Raw genomic sequence first — 20,429 nt, 5'->3', positions numbered from 1 at the left:
AACGCCCTGTCCTGCCCAGGCTCGTGGGAGATGGGACGACGGTTCCCAGGCGTAGACGCTCCGAGCTCCTCTGGACGGCACCGAGCGCTGGGGGCTTCAAGCGATGCTGGCTGCGGCGCAGCAGGTTTGCTGGCAAACATCGCCAGGACTAAGGGGTCTGTGGCTGGAGGAGAAGCTGCGGGGCCGGCAGGAGAGGCCACCAACGCTACGTGGTCGCCCATAAGGAGACCCTGGGCGGGTGCTCTCAGACCGGAGCCTTCAGCCGGGGCAGGGCTGGCCGGGCAGCGAGACGGCAGCCCTCACCCCGGAGATTTCAGACAGATCCGGGCTATGGCCAGCGCTGTGGCGAGAAATCACAGTGAGTGAACACGTGTCCTGAATCTCGTTTAAAAAAAAAAAAATGCACGTCCAACCTTTCCTCTCTGGCCAGAGCTGCTTCCTAGCAGAGCTCTCCTGAAACCTCAGCCGGCCTCACGTCCCCAGCCCTGCGCTCGGGCTGACCCCCACGGATCTGCCGCCAGCGCCGAGCATCTCCAGACCCCCTGCCCGGGGTGGGATCACGCTGCAGGCAAGGAGCGCTCCTTCTTGCTGGACTCGAATGGACGCAAACACGCAGCCCGAGCGTTTAAAGCCTTTATCAGAGGGGAGGAGAAGCAGTGCACCTTCTGGTTTGCTCTGCTCCTCCCGGACGAGCGACCCGGCTCTGCCCCGAGCCCAGCCCCGCGCGGCCACGAGCAAGCGGCGAGAAGCACACGGAGTCGGCTGCTTGGCGGGTACGTGGTGGAGCTCACAGCCCCACAGGTCCCCGTCTCCACTGGCTGCACTGCGGGCGTGAACACCGTCCTTCCAGGACCACCACCAAGGTCTCGCAGGAAGGCGAGCGGGCAGCAGCCCCCGCCCAGGCATAACGAGGGTGCGTTAGGGGTCCTGCTCGGGTCCATCCGGCTGCGTCTGCGCTGGAGGATCCCAAGCTGTGGGCTGAAAGCATGAGTGACGGCCAACGCCGTGGAGAGCTTTCCTGGAGCGGTGAGGACACGCTGCTCAAGGGCTTTAAAGTCCTTTAAAGCGGTGGGAGATACGCGGCTCGGCGCACGGAGCACAGCGAACCGCAGGCACGGCTGTCGTGACCCGGTGCTTACGGCGATGCTGGCACCTCTGGGCTGTCCCCAAAGGCTCCTCCCGGGACATCAAGAGGTGGAAACCCAGTGGGGCACCCGGGTGCAAAGCGCTGGTGCCTTCACAGAATCACAGAATGGTAGGGGTTGGAAGGGACCTCTGTGGGTCATCTAGTCCAACGCTCCTGCCAAAGCAGGGTCACCTACAATAGGTTGTAGAGGACCTTGTCCAGGTGGGGCTGGAATATCTCCAGAGAAGGAGACTCCACAGCCTCCCTGGGCAGCCTGTTCGAGTGCTCCGGCACCCTCAGAGGGAAGAAGTTCTTCCTCGGGTTTAGCTGGAGCTTCCTCTGCTTCAGTTTGTGCCCGTTGCCCCTTGTCCTGTCGCTGGGCACCACTGAAAACAGTCTGGCCCCATCCTCCTGACCCCCACCCTGCAGATATTTAGAGGCATTTTGAAGGTCCCCTCTCAGCCTTCTCTTCTCCAGGCTGAACAAGCCCAGCTCCCTCAGCCTCTCCTCGGAGGAGAGATGCTCCAGTCCCCTCCTCATCCTCATAGCCCTCCGCTGGACTCTCTCCAGTAGCTCCTCATCTTTCTTGAACTGGGGAGCCCAGAACTGGACACAGTACTCCAGATGAGGCCTCACTAGGGCAGTGTAGAGGGGAAGGAGAACCTTCTGGGTTCGCACCTTCTGGGTGCGCGGCTTGCACGGCCCCGGCCGACGGGCCACAGAGGCAGCAGGCTCCTGGAGGCACCACGCAGCGCCCAAGCAAACCCACGCTTTGCCCGGCGGTTTCTGGGTGAGGACAGCCCGTCGCCAGGCTTCCCACCTCCACCCACGGAGCCTGAACGTGGACAGGTACGATCATAAACCACCCTGAGAGCAGAGATGGAGACCTCCTCCCCAGCAAACCCATCACTCTGGGTGCCCCATCCCCTGGGGTCCTGCTCGGCCACGACGACGAGCGATAATTTCACGGACGTGCCCGGCTACGCCTGCCTCGCTTGGCTGCGCGCTGGAGACACGGGGACCCCGGAGACGTGGGGACCCTCCGGTCTGCTTGCACGGGCGGCTTCTTCAGGAAGCCAAGCAGGTTCTGGGAGCCCCCCCCCACGCAGAACAAGCCGTCTGCTCGCGGCGGCCGCGTGCTCCTGCATGCTCTCCACCCGGGAAACGCACGTTTCGGAACGCGCGTCGTCTGCTCACCGAGGAATGGCGATTTGAAAGAAAAAACACGCGGCGATTTAACCGCTACCTGTGAGCGACGGAGCCCTCCCAGAGGCAGCAAGTGCCGTCTGTTGCTTAGGAACAATCTCTGTCCTACAAAATGAAGACCTACGCTCTCCAAATAGTTTTTTAAACGCACTCGGCGTGTGTTTGTCTTGCTTAGAAGCTGACCCAGCTCCTAAATAAACTGCAGGGAGCAGCCTGCGTGCTCCAGACACCGCGCCGGCCACTGCTGGGCCCAGCCGGGATCTGGGATGCGGGGTACATACCCCCCGCCCCGCCAGGATTCGGGATGCGGGGTACATACTCCCCGCCCAGCCGGGATTCGGGATGCGGGGTACATACCCCCCACCCAGCCGGGATCCGGGATGCGGGGTACATACCCCCCACCCAGCCAGGATTTGGGAGGCAGGGTAGATACCCCCCACCCAGCCAGGATTCGAGATGCGGGGTACATACCCCCACCCAGCCAGGATTTGGGAGGCAGGGTAGATACCCCCCACCCAGCCAGGATTCGAGATGTGGGGTACATACCCCAGACCCAGCTGGGATTCGGGATGCGGGGTACATACCCCCCGCCCAGCCGGGATTCGGGATGCGGGGTACATACCCCAGACCCTGGGCATGGGGCATCCTGAATCCCACAGAATCACAGATCTGGGGTATCAGAGATCTGTGATTCTGTGGGATTCAGGATGTAGGGTATATGCCCCCCGCCCAGCCATGATGTGAGATACTGGGTGCACACTCTGCCCCCAGCCATGATGGGAGGGAAGGTCTGCAAAGCTAGCTGTGTGTCCGGCCGTGAAGCTGGATACTCCTCCGTTGCCCTGTTCCAACGAGCCAAGCATCCGTCGTGCCCTTGGCACAGCTGCCCAGCCGGCTGTGGGAACACCCACTGCCACTCCAGCGCGTCCCTGCGTGGGCAGCCGCGACGTCCCGCTCCGGGTGGCCCTGCCTTCACCTGGCTGCGGTGTCTGCTGTCGCCCTCCTTTGCTTTCCCCAAAGAACAGAGCACGCTGGAGCTGCTCCGAAGAGCCGCTCCTTGGGGACACAAAGCCCATGGGTTTGTTCCCTGGTGCTTGCCAGGCACCAGAGGCTTCTCCTGGGGACACGCCACCGCGACCAGCCACCAGCTCCCATGTCCAGTCTCAAGCAAAGTGCACACCAGGTCCACAAGCAGAGCTGAGCTCTCGGGGTCCTTCAGCTAAGAGCATCTATTTTGCAAGGCTATCTTCTCCAAGACCGCGGCAGGAGCATCTGCCAGGGTGGAGCAGGTGTTGAATCGAGAAGCCTTGCAGGACATGACGCTGGAGCTCTTCTTCTTCCGGTAGAAGTAGCTGCTGAGGTGGAACCAGAACTTGTCATGGAGGGAGGCGTAGATGAACGGGTTGTAGCAGGCGGAGCTCATGGCAATCAGGTGACACGAGACCTGGATGACGTTGACGTACCTCTTGTCCAGGATGGTGAACTCCTCGTCGATGTCTCTGATGAAGTTCACCACCTGGAGGGGCAGCCAGCAGATCGCGAAGCACACCACCGAGACGGTGAGCACCCGGAAGGTCTTCTGCTTTGTTCTGGTCCATTTGTCCTGGCAGGGGTGGGCAGCACCCGGCACGTTCCTCCTCCGCAGGTGGTAGGTGATGGCACAGAAGGAGACCGACACCGCCAGCAGCGGGAGCATGTAGGACAAGAGGAGCATCAAGCACGAGTACAGCAGCCGCTCTCTCTCTTCGTGCTTCCAAAACTCTTCGCAGATGATCATGTCGTGGCCGATGGCGTTGAGGTCCAAGTAGTGGGTGTGCAGCGACGTGGGAACGGAGGCCACGATGGAGAGCAACCAAATGCAGGCCACGAGGCAGACGCAGGACCTGCAGCTTATCCTCCTGCGAATAGGGTACGCCACCACAACGTACCGGTCGATGGCGATGGCGGTGAGGGACAGCACCGACACGAAGACGGTGGTGGCCTGCATCAAGGTGACGAAGTAGCACATGAACATCCCGAAGAGCCAGCCCCGCACCTCGAAGGCGTAGGAGACGGTCAGCGGGACGCAGGCCAGGCACATGATGAAGTCGGCCGCCGCCAGGTTCCCGATCAGGAAGTTGGTGGTGCAGTGCAGCTTCTTGGTGAGAGCGATGAGGAGGATGAGGAAGAGGTTCCCCGTGCACGCCACTGCCACCAGCGTGGCGTAGAGCGGGATGAAGAGGGGCTTCAGCTCCAGGAGGAGGTCCAGGCCGGTGAAGAGCGGGGCCGAGCCGTTCTGCCAGGAGTCGTTGGGCTGCTGGCCGTGAGCCATGCCGTCCGTCCCGGCGCTGCCTCTCCACCCCTCGCAGCCAGGGACGAGCCCGTCAGCCCTGAGCGGGACAGAACCGTGCCTGGGTCGTACTTCTGGGCCATGGAACCCATCCCTGGGGTCCAGGCCCTCCAGCTCCGGCTGACCTAAACGATGCCGTGGCTTGCTCGGAGCGAAGGTGCCCAGCGGCAGAGCCGGGGGAGCCTCGGCTGGGAGAAACCGGGGCACGCGGCGACGGGACGGCGAGCCAGGGCAGGGGCAGCACCTCGGGGGTCTCGTGGACGGCAGCCTGGGGGCTGCGCTGGCCGAAGGCAGAAGCCACCGGCGCTCCCATGTTTTCTGCTTTTCATTTTTCCCCTGCCAGCCCCGTGGCTGCCGCCCGGCCCCCGGCTCCCCTGAAGGGTCCCCTCCACCTCCCGGCCCTCGCGTCCCCCTCCGTCCCAGCCCGCCCCGCCGGTCCCCGTCCCACCGGGTTGTGTGACCCCGTGGGTTATTTCCCCGCCACCCACGGAGCCGGCTCTGCTGCCCGGGTGGTTTCCTCCTGCGGGTGGGAGCGGGGGGCTGCGGGGCTGCGGGTGGGCGTGCGGGGCTGTGGGGCACGGCCAGTGGGGAGCTCTGGGCACGACTGGGTGGGCGTGCGGGGCTGCGGGGCTGCAGGGCACGGCGGGTGGGAGTGGGGGGCTGCGGGGCATGGGTGGGCGTGCGGGGCTGCGGGACACTGCGGGTGGGAGGCTGCGGGCACGGTGGGCGGGCGTGCGGGGCTCCAGCGCTGCGGGACACAGCCGGGTGGGAGTGGGGGGCTGCGGGCACAGCGGGTGGGCATGCGGGGCTGCGGGGCACGGCTGGGTGGGAGTGGGGGGCTGCGGGCACTGCGGGCGGGCGTGCGGGGCTGCGGGGCTGTGGGCACGGCCCCCAACCCTCCGGCAGCAGCCCCGGGCCGGCGATGGCAAAGGCTCTCCCGCAGCAAGCGCGGGGCACGGGGACCCTCCGGGACGCCCCCTCGGACCCCTCGCCGCCAAACCCCCGATTCACCCCCCCTCACGGGGACCTGGGCGGTGTCGTCCCCCCCCCCCCCGAGTCAAACCAGCGCTAATTAAGTGGCCGCTGTCATTAACCGAGGACCAGCGCGGTTTCCCAGCCCGCTGAGCACCGCGCATCCCCCCCCCCCCCCGGCGTGGGAGAGACCCCGGGGCCGTGGGGTGCCCGGGGCCGGGGGCGCGGAGCAGCGTCCCCCCCCCCCCCCCCGGGGTACTCACCGGGAGCCGCCCGCCAGCCGCCGCTCGCTCCCGCTCCGCCGGGGCTGGGCTGTCCCCTCCCCGCTGCCCCCGCCTCGCAGCAGGGACCGGACGGCACGGGTCGTTCCCCCCCCGCCGCGCTCGGGTACCGCCTCCCCCCCCCCCCCAACCCCGGCGGGGCCCCCGGTGGCTCCCGGGGAACGGAGCGCGGCGGCTCCGGGCATTCCCCGCCCGCCCTCGGGGCCGGCTCCGGGAGCCCCCCCTCCCCGCGCAGGGATGGGAGGGGAAGGCGCTGGGGAGGGGGAGCGGGGGGGGGGGGGGGGGGGGGGGGTAACGGGGACGGCGGGCGCAGGGACCGCGCGGAGCTCCCGGGCGCCGGCAGTGGCCGCCCCGTCGGGGGTCCCGGCCCGGGGGAGCGGGCGGGGGGGGGGGGGGGGGGGGGGGGGCGAGGGCAGAGTGGGGTGAAGGCAGCGTGGGGTGAAGGCAGCCGTGGGGCAAGCACAGCGTGGGATGAAGGCAGCGTGGGGTGAAGGCAGCGTGGGGCAAAGACAGCCATGGGGCAAGCACAGTGTGGGATGAAGGCAGCGTGGGGCAAGAGCAGCGTGGGGTGCAGGCAGCCGTGGGGTGAAGGCAGCCTTGGGGCAAGGGTGGCCCAGCTGTAGGGCGACGGGCACCCAACCGCGGGGTGCTGGTGGCCCAGCTGCGGGGCGAGGGCAGGGTGGGGGTGAGGGTGGTCCAGCCGTGGGCTGATGGGCACCCAGCCATGGGGTGAGCACGGCCCCAGCGCCGGGGCCCCGCAGCCAGCCGTGGGGTGGGGTGCAGGCGTGGGGTACGGCGTGTGCCCTCGGAGCTGAACCCCCAGCGCGCACCAGCCTGTCCCCAAAACCGAGCAGCTCCAGCCAGCAACCCAGCAAGGGCCGGGCAGCCATAGCAGGGAGCCGTGGGGGGCTGCAGGGAGCCGTGGGGGGCTGTAGGGAGCTGTGGGGGGGCTGCAGGGAGCCGTTGGGGGCTGCAGGGAGCCGTGGGGGGCTGCAGGGAGCCATGGGGGGCTGTAGGGAGCCGTTGGGGGCTGCAGGGAGCCGTGGGGGGCTGCAGGGAGCCATGGGGAGCTGCAGGGAGCCGTGGGGGGCTGCAGGGAGCCATGGGGGGCTGCAGGGAGCCGTTGGGGGCTGCAGGGAGCCGTGGGGGGCTGCAGGGAGCCATGGGGAGCTGCAGGGAGCCGTGGGGGGCTGCAGGGAGCCATGGGGGGCTGCAGGGAGCCGTTGGGGGCTGCAGGGAGCCGTGGGGGGCTGCAGGGAGCCATGAGAGGCTGCAGGGAGCTGTGGGGGGCTGCAGGGAGCCATGGGGAGCTGCAGGGAGCCATGAGAGGCTGCAGGGAGCCGTGGGGGGCTGCAGGGAGCCGTGGGGAGCTGCAGGGAGCCGTGGGGGGCTGCAGGGAGCCGTTGGGGGCTGCAGGGAGCCGTGGGGGGCTGCAGGGAGCCATGGGGGGCTGCATCCAGCCCGCAGCCACGGGCTGGAGGAATAAAAAGGCCATTTTTGCATTTTATTTCCTGGTGGAGAAGAAAAAACCGAGCCAGGGCAGGACCCCAGCCTGCCGGGAGCAGCGCTGGTCCTGCCGACCCGAAAGGCGCTGGGTGCTCCCCGTGCCGGCCGATCCCCCAGGCCCCGCTCCAGCGCCGGGGAATCCCGCAGAGGTGCCCCAGAGCCGGGTCCGGCCGCCGTTCGGCTGCTTTTCCCTCTGCCAAGCCACCAGCTCTCCCCGTTTTTCCAGGAATGCCTGGGGTCACCTTTTATCACGGACGCTCTCGAGACCCTCGGCGCTTGCAGGGCCGGCGCGGAGGCATGCCAGAGATACGTGGCCTTTTCCATCAGCGGGCGTTTACCTTCAGGTAACATCAATATTGACATTTTTGAGAGCTTGGGGAAAAAGCTTTGGCACTAAAATGCTCTTTGCACGACGCTTGAGAAAGCTTCTGCAGCGCGCGTGGGGTGCTTAGGGGCACGCGGGAGTCAGGGTCAGATTTTTATTTCCCGGCTGCTCGCTCCTCTGTGTGTTTACAGATGATGTGGATGCCTTTAACGCCGAATAAAGCCAAGCTCCCGCGCGCTGAAGGAAGCTGTTGGGATTTGACGTGGCAGACGCGCGCTGCGCGCTTCGTGCTCCCTCCCTTGGGGCTGCCAGCGCCCGCTCCGAGCAGCGCTGGGCATACGGGCGCAGGGCGTCAGCCAGCCACGCTCAGAGGGGGGGTTTGGGGAGAAAAAAAGCGTTTTTGGGTTTAGGACAAGCGTGATGATATGGCTGAAGGCCCTAAAGCTCTTCCTCTCTCCAGTTCAGCGTGTGCCGGAGCGATGTGCTGTGCCCATGGGCACCAGCGGCGTGGGCAGAGCCTCAGGGGGCGGTTGGGGCGGTTTTAACGAGCTTTCTCCTTTATTGGAGATTTTACGCCCCGCCGGGCCGTAGGAGCCAGTCTGCAAACCAGGTTTCGGGTCAGGCAGCTCCGGTGGAGCCGGGGCTGTGGCTCTGCTGAGCCCCTGTGACTGAGCCCCTGCAACTGAGCCCCGGGCGGGCGGGCGGCCATGGGGCGGCCGTGGGGCGGCCGTGGGGTGGCCATGGCCGAGGCTGCAGCTGTGCCCCAGCCGGCCAGAGCTGCTGGAAGAGGTGAAAGCAATTCCCCAATCAGCAATAAAAGGGGATGCCAGGCCTCTTCTGGGAGGGGTTGGTCCCCTTCAGCAGCTCCTCTTGCTCTCATCTCTGCAAAGCCCAGCGGGCTGGTGGAGCTGGAGCCGTGTGCTAAACTTAGAAATGGCGATTTCAATGCTTCACAGAACTTTAAAGCAAAAGCATCACAGTGGGGAAGAACCCAGTGTGGGTTTGCTCTGCTAATTGGGAGAGGGAAGAGCTGCCTTTGGTGGTGAGCAGGTCTCCGTCTCCTCGGCATTACGGTGTGAAGCTGCCTCTGCTCCCGTGGAAGAGCTCGATGATGCCGACCCACACCACGTATGGGGCAGAGGACTGAGGAGGGGTCACCCAAAAACGTAAGTACGGAGCACCGGAGCTGGGGATCTGCCCGTCCCTCTCCCGGGAGCGCCCGCCTGAAGGTGCGTAGGGACAGAGCCGTGGAGCCTTTCCCCAGCAGCCTCCTCCCAGCCCTCCCACCACCTTTTCCTGCAAGCTCTGCTGCGTCAGGGCTGCTTTTTCCCCTGCAGTTTTCCTTTTGGAAACGATTTCCAGCTTGCTTCAGGTTAGTGAATGGCCGTGCGATCGATTGGTACGCGGTAAAGACTTGGGAAAGAGGGGCTTGGGCGAAATCAGCCTTAATTGGGCATTTATTGCTGTAACGCAGCCGCACGGCGTGATTAAAAAGAGGGACATTGCTTCGGGATTGATTTTGGTGGCAAGACGAAGCTGTTGGTGTGCGACTCCCGAAGAGGCTCGAGTGGCGAGCAGTAAGAGCGGTGCCCGGTGGCTGCAGTCGTTGCCTCGCTTCCAGCGCGTCACGCAAGAGGGTCGTGACAAGCTCGGTGGTAACGAGAGCTGCAGTCAAACCCGGGGGTGATGACCCGGGGACCGGAGTGACGGGCCGATGCCAAGGTGGGGCAGATGGCCCCTGGTTAAAGGCTTGGCACCCTGTGGTTGGTTTGTCAGCGTGGAGGGAGCCCAGAGCAGTCAAGCTGCGGAAAAACCTTTCCTTTTCCGTGCCAAAGCTGCTCCGAAGCGAGCCGAGAGGCCGTTCGTCGGGCGGGCACGGACCCTCTGGCTCCCAGGGCTTCCCGGGCAGCGATGCTGGCTGTGCCCGGGTCCGCACGGGGCAGCGGGCACCCACGGGCTCGGCCTCGGCACCAAACCCGGTGCATCATTTTTGGGCTCGTGGTGTAGTTTTTGTGACTCCACAAATTCCAAGCGGCTCAGATTTGCCTCGGGAGCGGCAGGGCGGGTCGGCCGGGGCTTTGTGTTTGTGGGGTCTGCGAGGGCAGGGCTTCGACCCTCGTCCCAGCTGGGCAGGGAAGGGGTTGGTCTCGGGGATATCCCGAAGTGGGCAAAGAGTAAAAGCGAAGCTGAAAGCGTTTGGAAGTGCGAGGTGGGGGAAAGCCCCCCTGGCCGGCCCGTGCAGCTGAATTCCCCTTGGCATCGCGAGTGGTTTGGGGTCGCTTACGGTGGGGCAGCGGATCGGGAAGCTGCTGGGAGGGCAGCAAGCATCCGGAGATCCACCCTGGGTTTGAAAAGTTGGTCCTGAAAAAAAAATAAGCAGCTGCTTTTCCCCAACCACAACCACCCTCTGTAGGCGAGAAAACTGTTATGGAGATTTTATTAGACGTGTCAGGACAATCACTGCAGTTTTAAAGCTCTCCGCTGTTTGGAAATGCGCTGTCATGCAACTGCTCTGGAGCAGTTATTGCCACTTGTGAAAAGATTGGGGCTTTGTCATTTTTATCTTTTCTTTTCTTCCTTCTCCTGTGGAAGGAAAAACAAATCTCTGCTTCTCCACCGGGGTTGCTTTGAAGTCAGATGTAGTAATTACTGCGTGCCCCGTAATAAGGGAGTGTGTAGTAACAGGGTGGCTTGGTGTTTAGCGTGGCCGGGGCACCTGGCTGCCAGAGCCAAAGCAGGTCGTTGCCCACCAGCTCCGTTTTCCTTGGAAGCCTCTGATTCCACGTGCAGGATCTCTTCATCTTTTTCCTTCATAGCTTGCTTAAGTAAGGGAAAAAAGTAAAAATAATCTTAATCATCATGAGCTGGAATGTTTGGGGGTATGAGGAATGGAAATTGCCAGAGTGGTCCTAGGAGAAGTTCGGCAGAATCACGACTTCTGGTGAGAGGAGCTGCTCATTTGTCTCCATCTGATGGGAGCGCGTTGCTGTTATTGAAGCTGGCTGAGCGCTGACAGCAGGGGCGAGCGCTCACCCCCGCTAAATGATCAGCAGGAGGAAAATCACCGCTGTCTCCGCATCACAGCCTGGCCGAGAGCCGCTGTTAACTCTCAACAGCAGAACAATCTGATAAGGGCAGCAGAAGGCTCTCTCAAGACCATTTGAGATGAGAGGGAGCGCGGCCGCGGAGGAGCGCGTGGCTGGGACAGAGCCCGTCCACCCCGAGGCAGCCGTCCAGGTCCCTGCGCACCACGGCAGCGACGCTGGGAGCCTCTCCCCCTGCACGCGTTCAGCCTGGAGGAGCCTTTTCGGACCCAGTCTTTGCTGTTCCCAGAGACCCTGTGTAGGACATCACTCCGAAGCTGGCCTTGCCCCGCACCGGGAGTCTCTGTCCCTGGAAGGATGCAGGGGATGGGTTCAAACGCTGCAGCCCGCGCTGCTGGTCCCCGCTGTGCGCTGGCGATGGTGCTTGGGACGGCTGCTGTGACACCCTGGTGTCCATCCTGCCCGTACCGATGGTGCCCAGGAATCGGCGCTTGCTGCGACTTTACCCTTTTCTGGTCACCAGGTTGGCTCTCGGAAATCGCCGCAGGTCCCGGTGCCCGCAGGACGTCTCCACGTAGCGGACGCGGCGTTGCCATGTAAGCACTGGAAGTCCCCAGTGGCATTGCTGCTTGTACCAGCCGGGGTCTGACCGACAGGAGCGGAACAGCCGCTTCCCCTAGGATCACCGTGACGGCTCGACGTGGGGTCCTTGCTGGTTACACCACACGCAGCCTCGCCACGTCCAGCAGCGCTGCCCGGACTCATCCCACTCCCTCGCTACTCACGGTTTAAGTGACCTCGTGAAGCAGTTCTTCAGGCTCTTAGCAGAGGAGTTCTTGCTGTGCTTGTGGTGACTGCAGCGCAGACCCACCCCGAGCCGGATTCCCTCTGGGTCAGCGCTGAGGGCGACCCGGGGAAGCTCCCAGCTTCTTCTCGGAGCAGCCCCGTGCTGGAGTGCTGGCACCGGGTGCTGCCCCTTCCCTTCAGCAGCACAGGGACAGACTACTCGAGTGTAAACGTTCCCATACAGGAGCAGTGTGGTTAGGCTAAAACTAGATAAAAAATAGCTTGTGTGCTTATAAAACAGCTTTTTTTACCTTCTGGCTGTCCTGCAGTGGCTAGATGGGGTCTTTCAGCCCCGCTGTTCCTGCCTGGCTGAGTCAGCAGCCTCTGGAGCAGGGCTGCAAGCCGAGGGCTGGCTCTGTCGCCCGGCGGCAGCCCCGGTGAGATGCCAAGCTGCGAGCGCTTTGGCAGGTTTCACTCCCTGCTGGAGAGGGGCTGCTGCAGAGCTTCAGGAGCTCGCTCACTGTCCTGTGCTGACACCACCCATCAACAGCCGCAGACAGACAGCCGGTGTTTCCGCCGGACTCGTGTCAGCGCGACGAGAGCAAAACCACGCCGGGCGCTCGCTCAGCTCCCCGGGCCCGGCCGGAGCCGCGGGTACCCCCAGGGAAGCCAACCAACCCCCCGACAACACGGACACAGCACTGCTGCTTGTCTCCTCGCCCATTACAGAGCGTCTCCTTGACCTTCTGGCCTCCAGCCTGCTTGGTACTGGTTTATTCTGGTCTCTTTGGGTTTGTGGTTTTTTACTGGAAGTCCCAGATGGAAGCGATCAGCGCCTGCTCCCCACGCGCAGCAACAGGACTTCACAGAATCACAGAATAGTAGGGGTTGGAAGGGACCTCTGTGGGTCACCCAGTTCAACCCTCCTGCCCAAGCAGGGTCACCTACAGCAGGCTGCACAGGACCTTGTCCAGGCGGGGCTGGAATATCTCCAGAGAAGGAGACTCCACAGCCTCCCTGGGCAGCCTGTTCCAGTGCTCCGTCACCCTCAGAGGGAAGAAGTTCTTCCTCATGTTCAGATGGAACTTCCTGTGCCTCAGTTTGTGCCCATTGCCCATTGTCCTGTCACTGGGCACCACTGAAAAGAGCTTGGCCCCATCTTCCTGACCCCCACCCTTCAGATATTTGTAAGCATTTATTAGGTCCCCTCTCAGCCTTCTCTTCTCCAGGCTGAACAAGCCCAGCTCCCTCAGCCTCTCCTCGCAGGAGAGATGTTCCAGTCCCCTCATCATCCTTGTAGCCCTCCGCTGGACTCTCTCCAGTAGCTCCTCATCTTTCTTGAACTGGGGAGCCCAGAACTGGACACAGTACTCCAGATGAGGCCTCACCAGGGCAGTGTAGAGGGGAAGGAGAACCTCCCTCGTCCTGCTGGCCACACTCCTCCTAATGCACCCCAGGATCCCATTGGCTTTCTTGGCAGCCAGGGCACACTTACAAGTGCAAAGGGTCCAAACAGCCGGTCGTCCCTCCGTGTTGGAGCGTGCCCTCCTGCACAAGAAGCCACCCGCAGGAGCTGGTGCTTCGGACAAATGGAGGCAGATACGCTGCTCGCTCTTCACTCATCTGTACGTGGAGAGGTACACGTAATTACCCAGCAAGGGACCTGCGTGGGTCTTGCCAGAGTATCAATGCAAATTCAAGGTGCTCGGCTAATTCTGGACAACGCTCTTCCCCAGACCCCTTCCCTCGGCTTCGGAGCCAGTTTTAAAAATGACCTGGTGAGAGCTGCTTCCCCTAAGGTGCCTCCTCTAGAGGAATGCTAGGCTCTCTGGGCCCAGAGCTGTAAGCGTTTCGGCAGAGTTAGCTTGAACACATTTCTTTCTTGGATAGCTTTCACGGGAACAGACAGAATAATACAAAGCATCTTCACTGTCCCTGCTGATCACAAGAAGGAAATGTATTGACTACAAAATAGCCAGGGTACAGGCAAGGAAATTGTCTCGCTCTTGGTACGTACCATTTCTGGTGAACACTCAGCAGCATCTTCATTCTAGCTTGACATCACAGGTGAGAGATTTACAGCACCGTGTCTGTGCAGGAAACCAGACTTATTTTTAGAGCTAAATTAAAAGGGACATTTAAAAGATGACCCTCCAACAAGCCACGGAGACTTGCAGGTCTTGCATTGCTGACATACAGCTGATTCGCCCTATTCCTCAACTCTGAAAGCTCGTCTGCTCTAATGGAGAATCAGGAGCGTGACTCAGAGCGGTGAGCCTGGGGCTGGTGGTTCCACCCGCAACGCTGATCGGGGGCACAAACACGGAGTCACGGCACTGGAGGAGGAGCACCAAGAGTGACAGCTGTCAGCGAGCGCGATGACAGCACCGTCGGTCACTGTACAGAGACGGGGAGCAAGGAAGGTCTGTCAGGAAGCGACTTTTAAAAATGTATTTTCACCCAGGTACAGAACAAACGCAGTACGCATCCAGTGTGCGTAAGCTACCAGAACTACCCCTGCCATTTCCATCTGAAGGAGCTTTATCTGGCAGAAGATGAGCACTGCTTCCCTCTACCGACCTGCGGTGCCGACGCCAAGACAGAAAGCACAGGCTGAAGAAGAATCGGTTTTATACAAGTACGTGCTTACAGATTCTTTGATTAGCAACGGGAAACAGCCCTCTGCAGAGTTAAACAGGGTGAAAAACAATTAAATACTAGAACATATTTAAAGTCAGATAATTCTGTGCAAGTCTGATGAAAACACGTTATCTGTAGGTTCCCTGGTTATCATTCTTGGTTTCCTGATACAGAATCTCGTCTCGCCTGCTTTTGGCAAGGCTGAAGGAGACAAAGAACAACACAAAATGACCAGCAAGAGAAAAATACCCCCCTCCAGTCTATGCTAGAGAGCGAGTGTGGCCAAGACAGTGGGGTATTGTCGGGGGGTACGTTACAGAGAGGAATGTTAAACAGTTACAGGGTCAACAATAGCATCAATTCAGTGACCACAATAATAGCTTCCTTTGGGGCTCCAAATTCACGGACGTGAAATGTAGCTGCCTTCCTCCAGGCACAGTGTGGGGCCAGCTCAGACTTCAGTCACCAAGATCTACAGAAAACACCACAGTGGACTTTGCAGGAAAGAAAAAAAAAAAAAAAAAATGCCCAACTGAGTAATAAAAAAAGGTACAAGCCAGGAAGAAAAACCGATTCAGGGGTCTGATCTGTTCTATTCTAGGCCATTATGTTCTCTGATGCTTCTGAACAACTGGGTTTTTTTTGTTTAGCACGTGTCCTGATGAATTACAAACAATTCACATTCAGACTGGAATGACGAGGTTGCTACAGGCTGAGAGAAGATGGAAGGAAGGTTTCAGTTCGGCATGCGCTGTGTCACAGGCGTTCCGCTCTTGTCCGTAACAAGCATCAGTCGATGTCTCTGGAGCTCCAGAGCTGGGGAGGTTTGTGTGTTGGGGTTTTTTTTTTGTTTTTAAATGACTGATAATTGGCACTCCCCCCCCATCCCCGCTGTTCTTACTACTGCTGGATACAACTTCATGAGGGTTCGGACCAGAGGCAGCTCAGTGGCACGGCTGGCGCGTCTCTCACTGCTCTGCAGCTGGAGGCTCCTCCTCAGTCTCCTGCTTCTCCGGCTGGGATTCCGGAGGGATGAGGCACTGCACCTCCTCAGTACTGATTGCCACTTTGTCGGGCTGCAGCCATCGCTTCAGATGTTCTAGCGTGCTGAGGGAAAGCAAAGACAAAGTGAAATGAGAAGGCAACAAAGCCTCACAGGAATTTATCAAAAAAAAAAAGTGTCAGGAAAATCCCCCCTACGTATTTCTTTCCCCTCTGCAGGTATTGCTGGGGCCACAGATGAGGTCTGTCGTGAGACTGACTCCTGTGCCAGAGGAGCAAGCAGAATCTTTACAGTCTGCTGTAGCTGGGCTTTTTCAAATACGGTTAGAAAAGTTTTACGCTCTGATTTTTCTCCGTGAAAAGCATCCTTAGCAGGTGCATCGCCCTTCCCGTTCCTGAAGCACCAGCCTGTCTCCGTAGCCAAAGGCTACAATTCCATTCCCAGCTTTCTGGGCGGGAAGTAAGAAAACCAGTGTTAAACCAAACCAACCCAACCCCACAACTGCCTAACTGTGATGAAGATTAGGAAATGCAGGGGGGAAGGGAGGGAAACAAAACCGAAACAGGAAGCACGTATAAAAAATGTGTGACCATTAGTAACACCAAAGATTACAGAGGAAAAAGGCAGTATGTGTATGTTCTAGAATGCCAACCATGCCATGGATTCTGCAGATGTTTATAAATATATACTAGCATAATTCCTATTTTACAGCCTATCTCACAATAACTGGACTGACCAGATCTACCCCGTCTCTGTTTAAATGCTGGCTGTCATCCTAGAAGTTTAATATTCTCACTCTTAAATGTATGTGCATGTATGCTTATCTTCCAGAAGTGTGATTCAAGTCATTCCATCCTGCCACAACAAAATGAACTTGCTCTCTCACCAGAGCAGAATTTCACTTGGCAATGTCCTTGAAATTATCTGTGTGCTTAAAAGTCAAGGCTTGTTTGATTCCGTTGGTGGGTGAGAATCAAATGCTTCGGCACCATTCAGGAGTGACCTCTAGATTCACAGTCGCATTCTAAGGGAGGGAAATTCTTTACTGGATAACATCCCCAGCCTTCAAAAACCGAGTAGGAAGAGCACAGATGTCTACAAAAGCTTGTTTTCCAATATAAATCACATTGAAGTTAACTGGTCAGAGAAAGAATCTAAAAACTCCTTGTAAACATGGATTATTTTTCACATGTAAACTCCCAAACTAGCTTAAGTGGATTTTCTTCAAGGGAGAAAAATCATCTTCTTTTCAGCTAGAAGAAATCATGAAAAATGCCAGGTCAAAGGAGAAATATGGAGAGTATTACAAGTGACTGGGAATGTGAAACTGCTGAAGAAAAGGACTCTCATCTTAATGCATACATCGTCTGTAAAAGGGCGATGGGTGAGAGCGCAGCGGCAGTGTAAGAGGCACGGAAGGGAGAGCCACTCGGGAAATCCACTCTCAGGACCGGTACCAACCCTGTGGAGAGCTTCAAATCCCACTTGTGTCTGAAGCAGTGCTTAACTGACCCCTTACAAAGATCTAAGGAAGGGCCTGCGGTTCACTTTTAAAATTAGGAAAAAAGAAAAGGCAACCTGGGACACACTCGACATCCCCTCCTCCGCACCGCTCCTTCCCTACCCCAAGTGTCACAAGGGAAATTATCGAGTGGGCTCCAGTTGCTCCCACGCTGGATCACCCTGGTCTGAGGGATGCAGGTATCAGCGAACGGCGCTGAAAGGTCCAACCTTACACGCCCGGCGTGTTTCCCTCCAGTACGATGGTCGCCACCCAGCTGCTTCAGCCAGCCTGTGGCAGCCGCACCGAGCTGCGGTGAGGTGCTGTTTCTGTCACAAAGCCCTGTCGCCGGTCCTGACAACACCTCGGGGTTAGTTTTTGGGAAATAAGATCAGTTTGCCAACACGGGAAGCGGTAATCCCTTCTCCTCGACTCGCTGATTACCTCTCATCAGAGTCGTGTCCCTCCACGTAGAACTCGGACTCGAACTTCTCCTGCAGGAACCTGTCCCAGCATTCCTTCTTAGCCTGGGAGAGGGTGCGCAGCATGTCCTTGGAGGTCACCTCTTGAGACAAGCCTTTAATTCTCATCAGCCTTCTCTCTGTGAAGAGGCAAAGGACGAGTCTTTATCATCTTTATTATGTTTTTCTGACAGGGAAGAAAAGTATCTGGGCTTCTATATCAAAAAAGTTAAATTAACTTTTCAAGACTAAGTCATATCTTAAAAGCCATTTCCCCCTCTCTATTTCAAGTCTGAATGACTATTTCTTGTAGGTGTACAAGATGGTATTTTTTAGGTTTTTGCAATCAGCCGACTCTGCCCATTTTTGAGTTTTAATAACTTTCACACTTACTGTTCCATTTCCCTGAAATCCTGCAGGAGGGTTCAGATCCCACAGGCATCGAGTTCCCACAGTTCCCACGCCAGCTGGCATGGACTATCAGTCACACTGACTGTAGTGTGAACCCGAATAATGCCCAAACTGAGGGGAAAAGATGCGAGTGCAGCAGCGTGATCAGCTGGATATCTCATAACAGAAGGTGATATCGTGAGTTTCTGAGCCACGGGGGATGATGAAAAGCACCCCCTTACCAGACGCAGGCCAATCCAATGACAACACGCAAAGCTGCAAGGCAGCAAACTTCATTAATTCTGCTGGTCGCCAAATCCCATTATAATGGTTTCCTCCTTGTATCGTGTCAGGCACTGACTTGTAATCACACTTTTTAACCAAAAGTGCATCATCATTAGTTGAACTGGGCTAGTTCACAGCACTGCAGCCCGCCTGCTGAACTTTTTGGAGGCTGTCGTGTGTCGCAGGATCGAGCCAGCACTGCCAAGTCCCTGGCAACGGAGACAATTTGAATTATTGTATCTCTCCAAACACAGCGCCAGGCTGATGCTCAGATGTCACAATCGCTAACCCTGGCCAGGTACAAACCTAGGACAGGTTATATTTCTGTTGACTTAGCCAGAATACACACGAGAAACTTTGTGCTAGTGTTGTGCTTCCATCCTGGCTGTGAGGAGACAGACACAGATCTAGCCTGAAGCCTGCCTGTAAAAATGAATCCCCTGGCATCTGCTGAATAAGCTGGAACTGCAGCAGTAAATTAACACCAGAAGAGCAATTTATGTCTTGTTGCTGTCGCACCCTTGATCTGATACCAAGAGCTCTACTTAGTGTACTGTGAAACAATAGCAGCTAAGGCAAGATGGAAGCTCTAGCAGAAATAGCTCAAAAAGCCACTCCAGCCACCCATTCCTCCTGGCCTGTTTCGGTATGCAGCCTCCTACGCAAGCCAACTATGTGTGTGGCTGCACTGCAAACCAGGTTACAAACTGCCCCAAGATAAAAATAACTCCACGGGAGGGAAGGAAGGGGGAGAAAAGCACCACAGAGACAGAATATTTTGTTATGAGCGGAGGGGGTAGCAGTCCGGCTGCTGGAGAGCAGGGGAGCCCCGAAGCTTCCTCCTACCAGGCAGCAGGCGCACCCGCCCTGGGGCTGAAAGCTGTCGTACAACGAGGGCTCCGAGGGCTCCGAAGGGAGCAGGGACTTCCTAAAACAGGGTGAGCGATTCCACGGCCTCAGAGCTACAGCCTGCAGCGCTCGGCTGTGCCGCGATGTCGGCTCCAGTACTGGTAGCCGGACCGTCCCTCGTCCTGGGTGCTTCCATCCGCTGTTGCACGGGTCACAATCAATTTCTGGCTTTATAGATTACGCAGGAAATAAGAGAAGCAATCGTGCAAAGATGATCTGCATGGTCTGTCATCTTAAAATACAGATTCTAGCAGGCATGACGTGGAAAGGCATCACAGCTTACTTTCCTATACCCTTTTGCCTCCTCTCCAGCCAGAAAACAGGTCCCAGAAAGAAATTTCACTTTTCTCCGTCCATTCAGAAGTGTCTCCCTAGACTCCATTAAAAGGAATGAGACAACTGGTAGCACAAAGCCACGCAGGCTCTTCAGTGAGTTCAGAAGGTATCTCCCCTCCCCAGGTCAACTACAGCAGGACTACATGCTCTTCAGAGGAAAGCCAGCAGTGTCCCTACCCCACTTGTTTTGGCGGAAAACCCCAAATTTGTTGGGTTTTACTGGATAAAGAGTTCCTTTCTGTGGCACAGCTGAAGAAGCTATGATCGTGCTCCTCATTTCCACTCATGCACTTGCAGTAAATGCGTCAGACGCTCTGTGAAACAGCTGCCAGACGCCTTTCCAAGCAGAGCTGTGGCACCAGGGCCTCAGCCACAAACACAGAGCCGTAGGTGCCACCAGGCACCTGGGCAAACGGAGAAATCAAAGCCTTACCAGACACTCACCCAGGGATGCCAAGTACACCTCCGAATCGTGCAGGGGTGCCCAGGGCTTCGGATCCGTTTGGGAAGAGCCACCCGAGCCACTGCCCTGGCCTCCCCCGTCGGTGCAGGAATCCAGGAAGGAGTCCGTGAAGGCATCGCCCGCGTCCTTCTGGTCAGGGTGCGGCAGGCACGAACAGATCTCAGCCCAGAGGTCCTCGCTGGACCTGGCCACCACGGAGTCGACGCTCTCAATCATCCTCATCGTGAAGCCCTGGGGTGGGGGGAATGAAATGATGAACACAGAGCCAAAAACCCTCCCTCCTCCCTCCCAGGTCTCCCCCCCTCTGCCCGAGTCCTGTCCCCAGACATTCCAGGGCCCTCTCATCCCACCAGACATTCCAGGACCCCCCGCTCATCCCACCACACGGTCCAGGGCCCCCCCACTCATCCCACCACGCGCTCCAGAGCCCCCTACCCATTCCATAAGACGTCCCAGGGCCCCCCACCCATCCCACCACACGCTCCAGGGCCCTCTGGTCCCCCCGGGAAGCGCGGCGGCCCGCAGGGAGCCGGCCGGGAGGCAGGCCGCGCTGCCCCTCCCTGCCGGCACAGTGCTCCTCCGCTCCCTCCGCCGCAGGCCCCGGTCACCGCCGCTCCCGGGGCCGCCAGAGCCTCTTCCCCGGGGACACGGAGGAGCCGTTCCAATCCCGGTCCCGGTTCCCATACCTGACTCGGCCGCTACCACCCGCACCGTAAACACGGGAAGCCGTGACAGCTTCCCACAGTGCGTCGATTGGCAGGCAGTCTGACCAATCGCCGCGCTCCGCCGGCGGCGAGACGGCGCCTATTAGCCCGCGGCCCAGGGGAGGGCGGGGAATAGGGCGGGATGCTTGAGGGAGACTGAAT

The 20,429-nt window shown here is 59.1% G+C and overlaps 2 protein-coding genes across 3 annotated transcripts; both read right to left on the bottom strand.

Moving 5' to 3' along the window:
• Positions 1-3,551: 3,551 nt before the first annotated feature.
• On the bottom strand, positions 3,552-4,643 carry LOC104326705 (prolactin-releasing peptide receptor-like). Its single transcript, XM_009931514.2, has one exon. It carries the CDS (start codon positions 4,641-4,643, stop codon positions 3,552-3,554), a length of 1,092 nt encoding a protein of 363 aa, XP_009929816.2.
• A 9,546-nt stretch (positions 4,644-14,189) lies between these two features.
• CCDC32 (coiled-coil domain containing 32) lies at positions 14,190-20,335 on the bottom strand. 2 transcript variants are annotated; one of them, XM_075427243.1, is made up of 4 exons: positions 20,250-20,335; positions 19,545-19,794; positions 17,164-17,320; positions 14,190-15,322 (listed from the first exon to the last, which is right to left on the bottom strand). In XM_075427243.1, exons 2-4 carry the CDS (start codon positions 19,783-19,785, stop codon positions 15,184-15,186), a joined length of 537 nt encoding a protein of 178 aa, XP_075283358.1. In that variant the 5' UTR covers positions 19,786-19,794; positions 20,250-20,335; the 3' UTR covers positions 14,190-15,183. The 2 variants fall into 2 exon arrangements, with proteins under 2 accessions (XP_075283358.1, XP_075283359.1); XM_075427244.1 differs by lacking the exon at positions 20,250-20,335 and adding an exon at positions 20,172-20,194.
• Positions 20,336-20,429: the final 94 nt, after the last annotated feature.

The sequence above is a fragment of the Opisthocomus hoazin genome, chromosome 7 (assembly GCF_030867145.1).
Source record: "Opisthocomus hoazin isolate bOpiHoa1 chromosome 7, bOpiHoa1.hap1, whole genome shotgun sequence".
NCBI lineage: Eukaryota > Metazoa > Chordata > Aves > Opisthocomiformes > Opisthocomidae > Opisthocomus > Opisthocomus hoazin.
The sequence above is the reverse complement of the archived record's forward strand: the minus strand, read 5'-3'. Positions and strand labels throughout refer to the sequence as shown.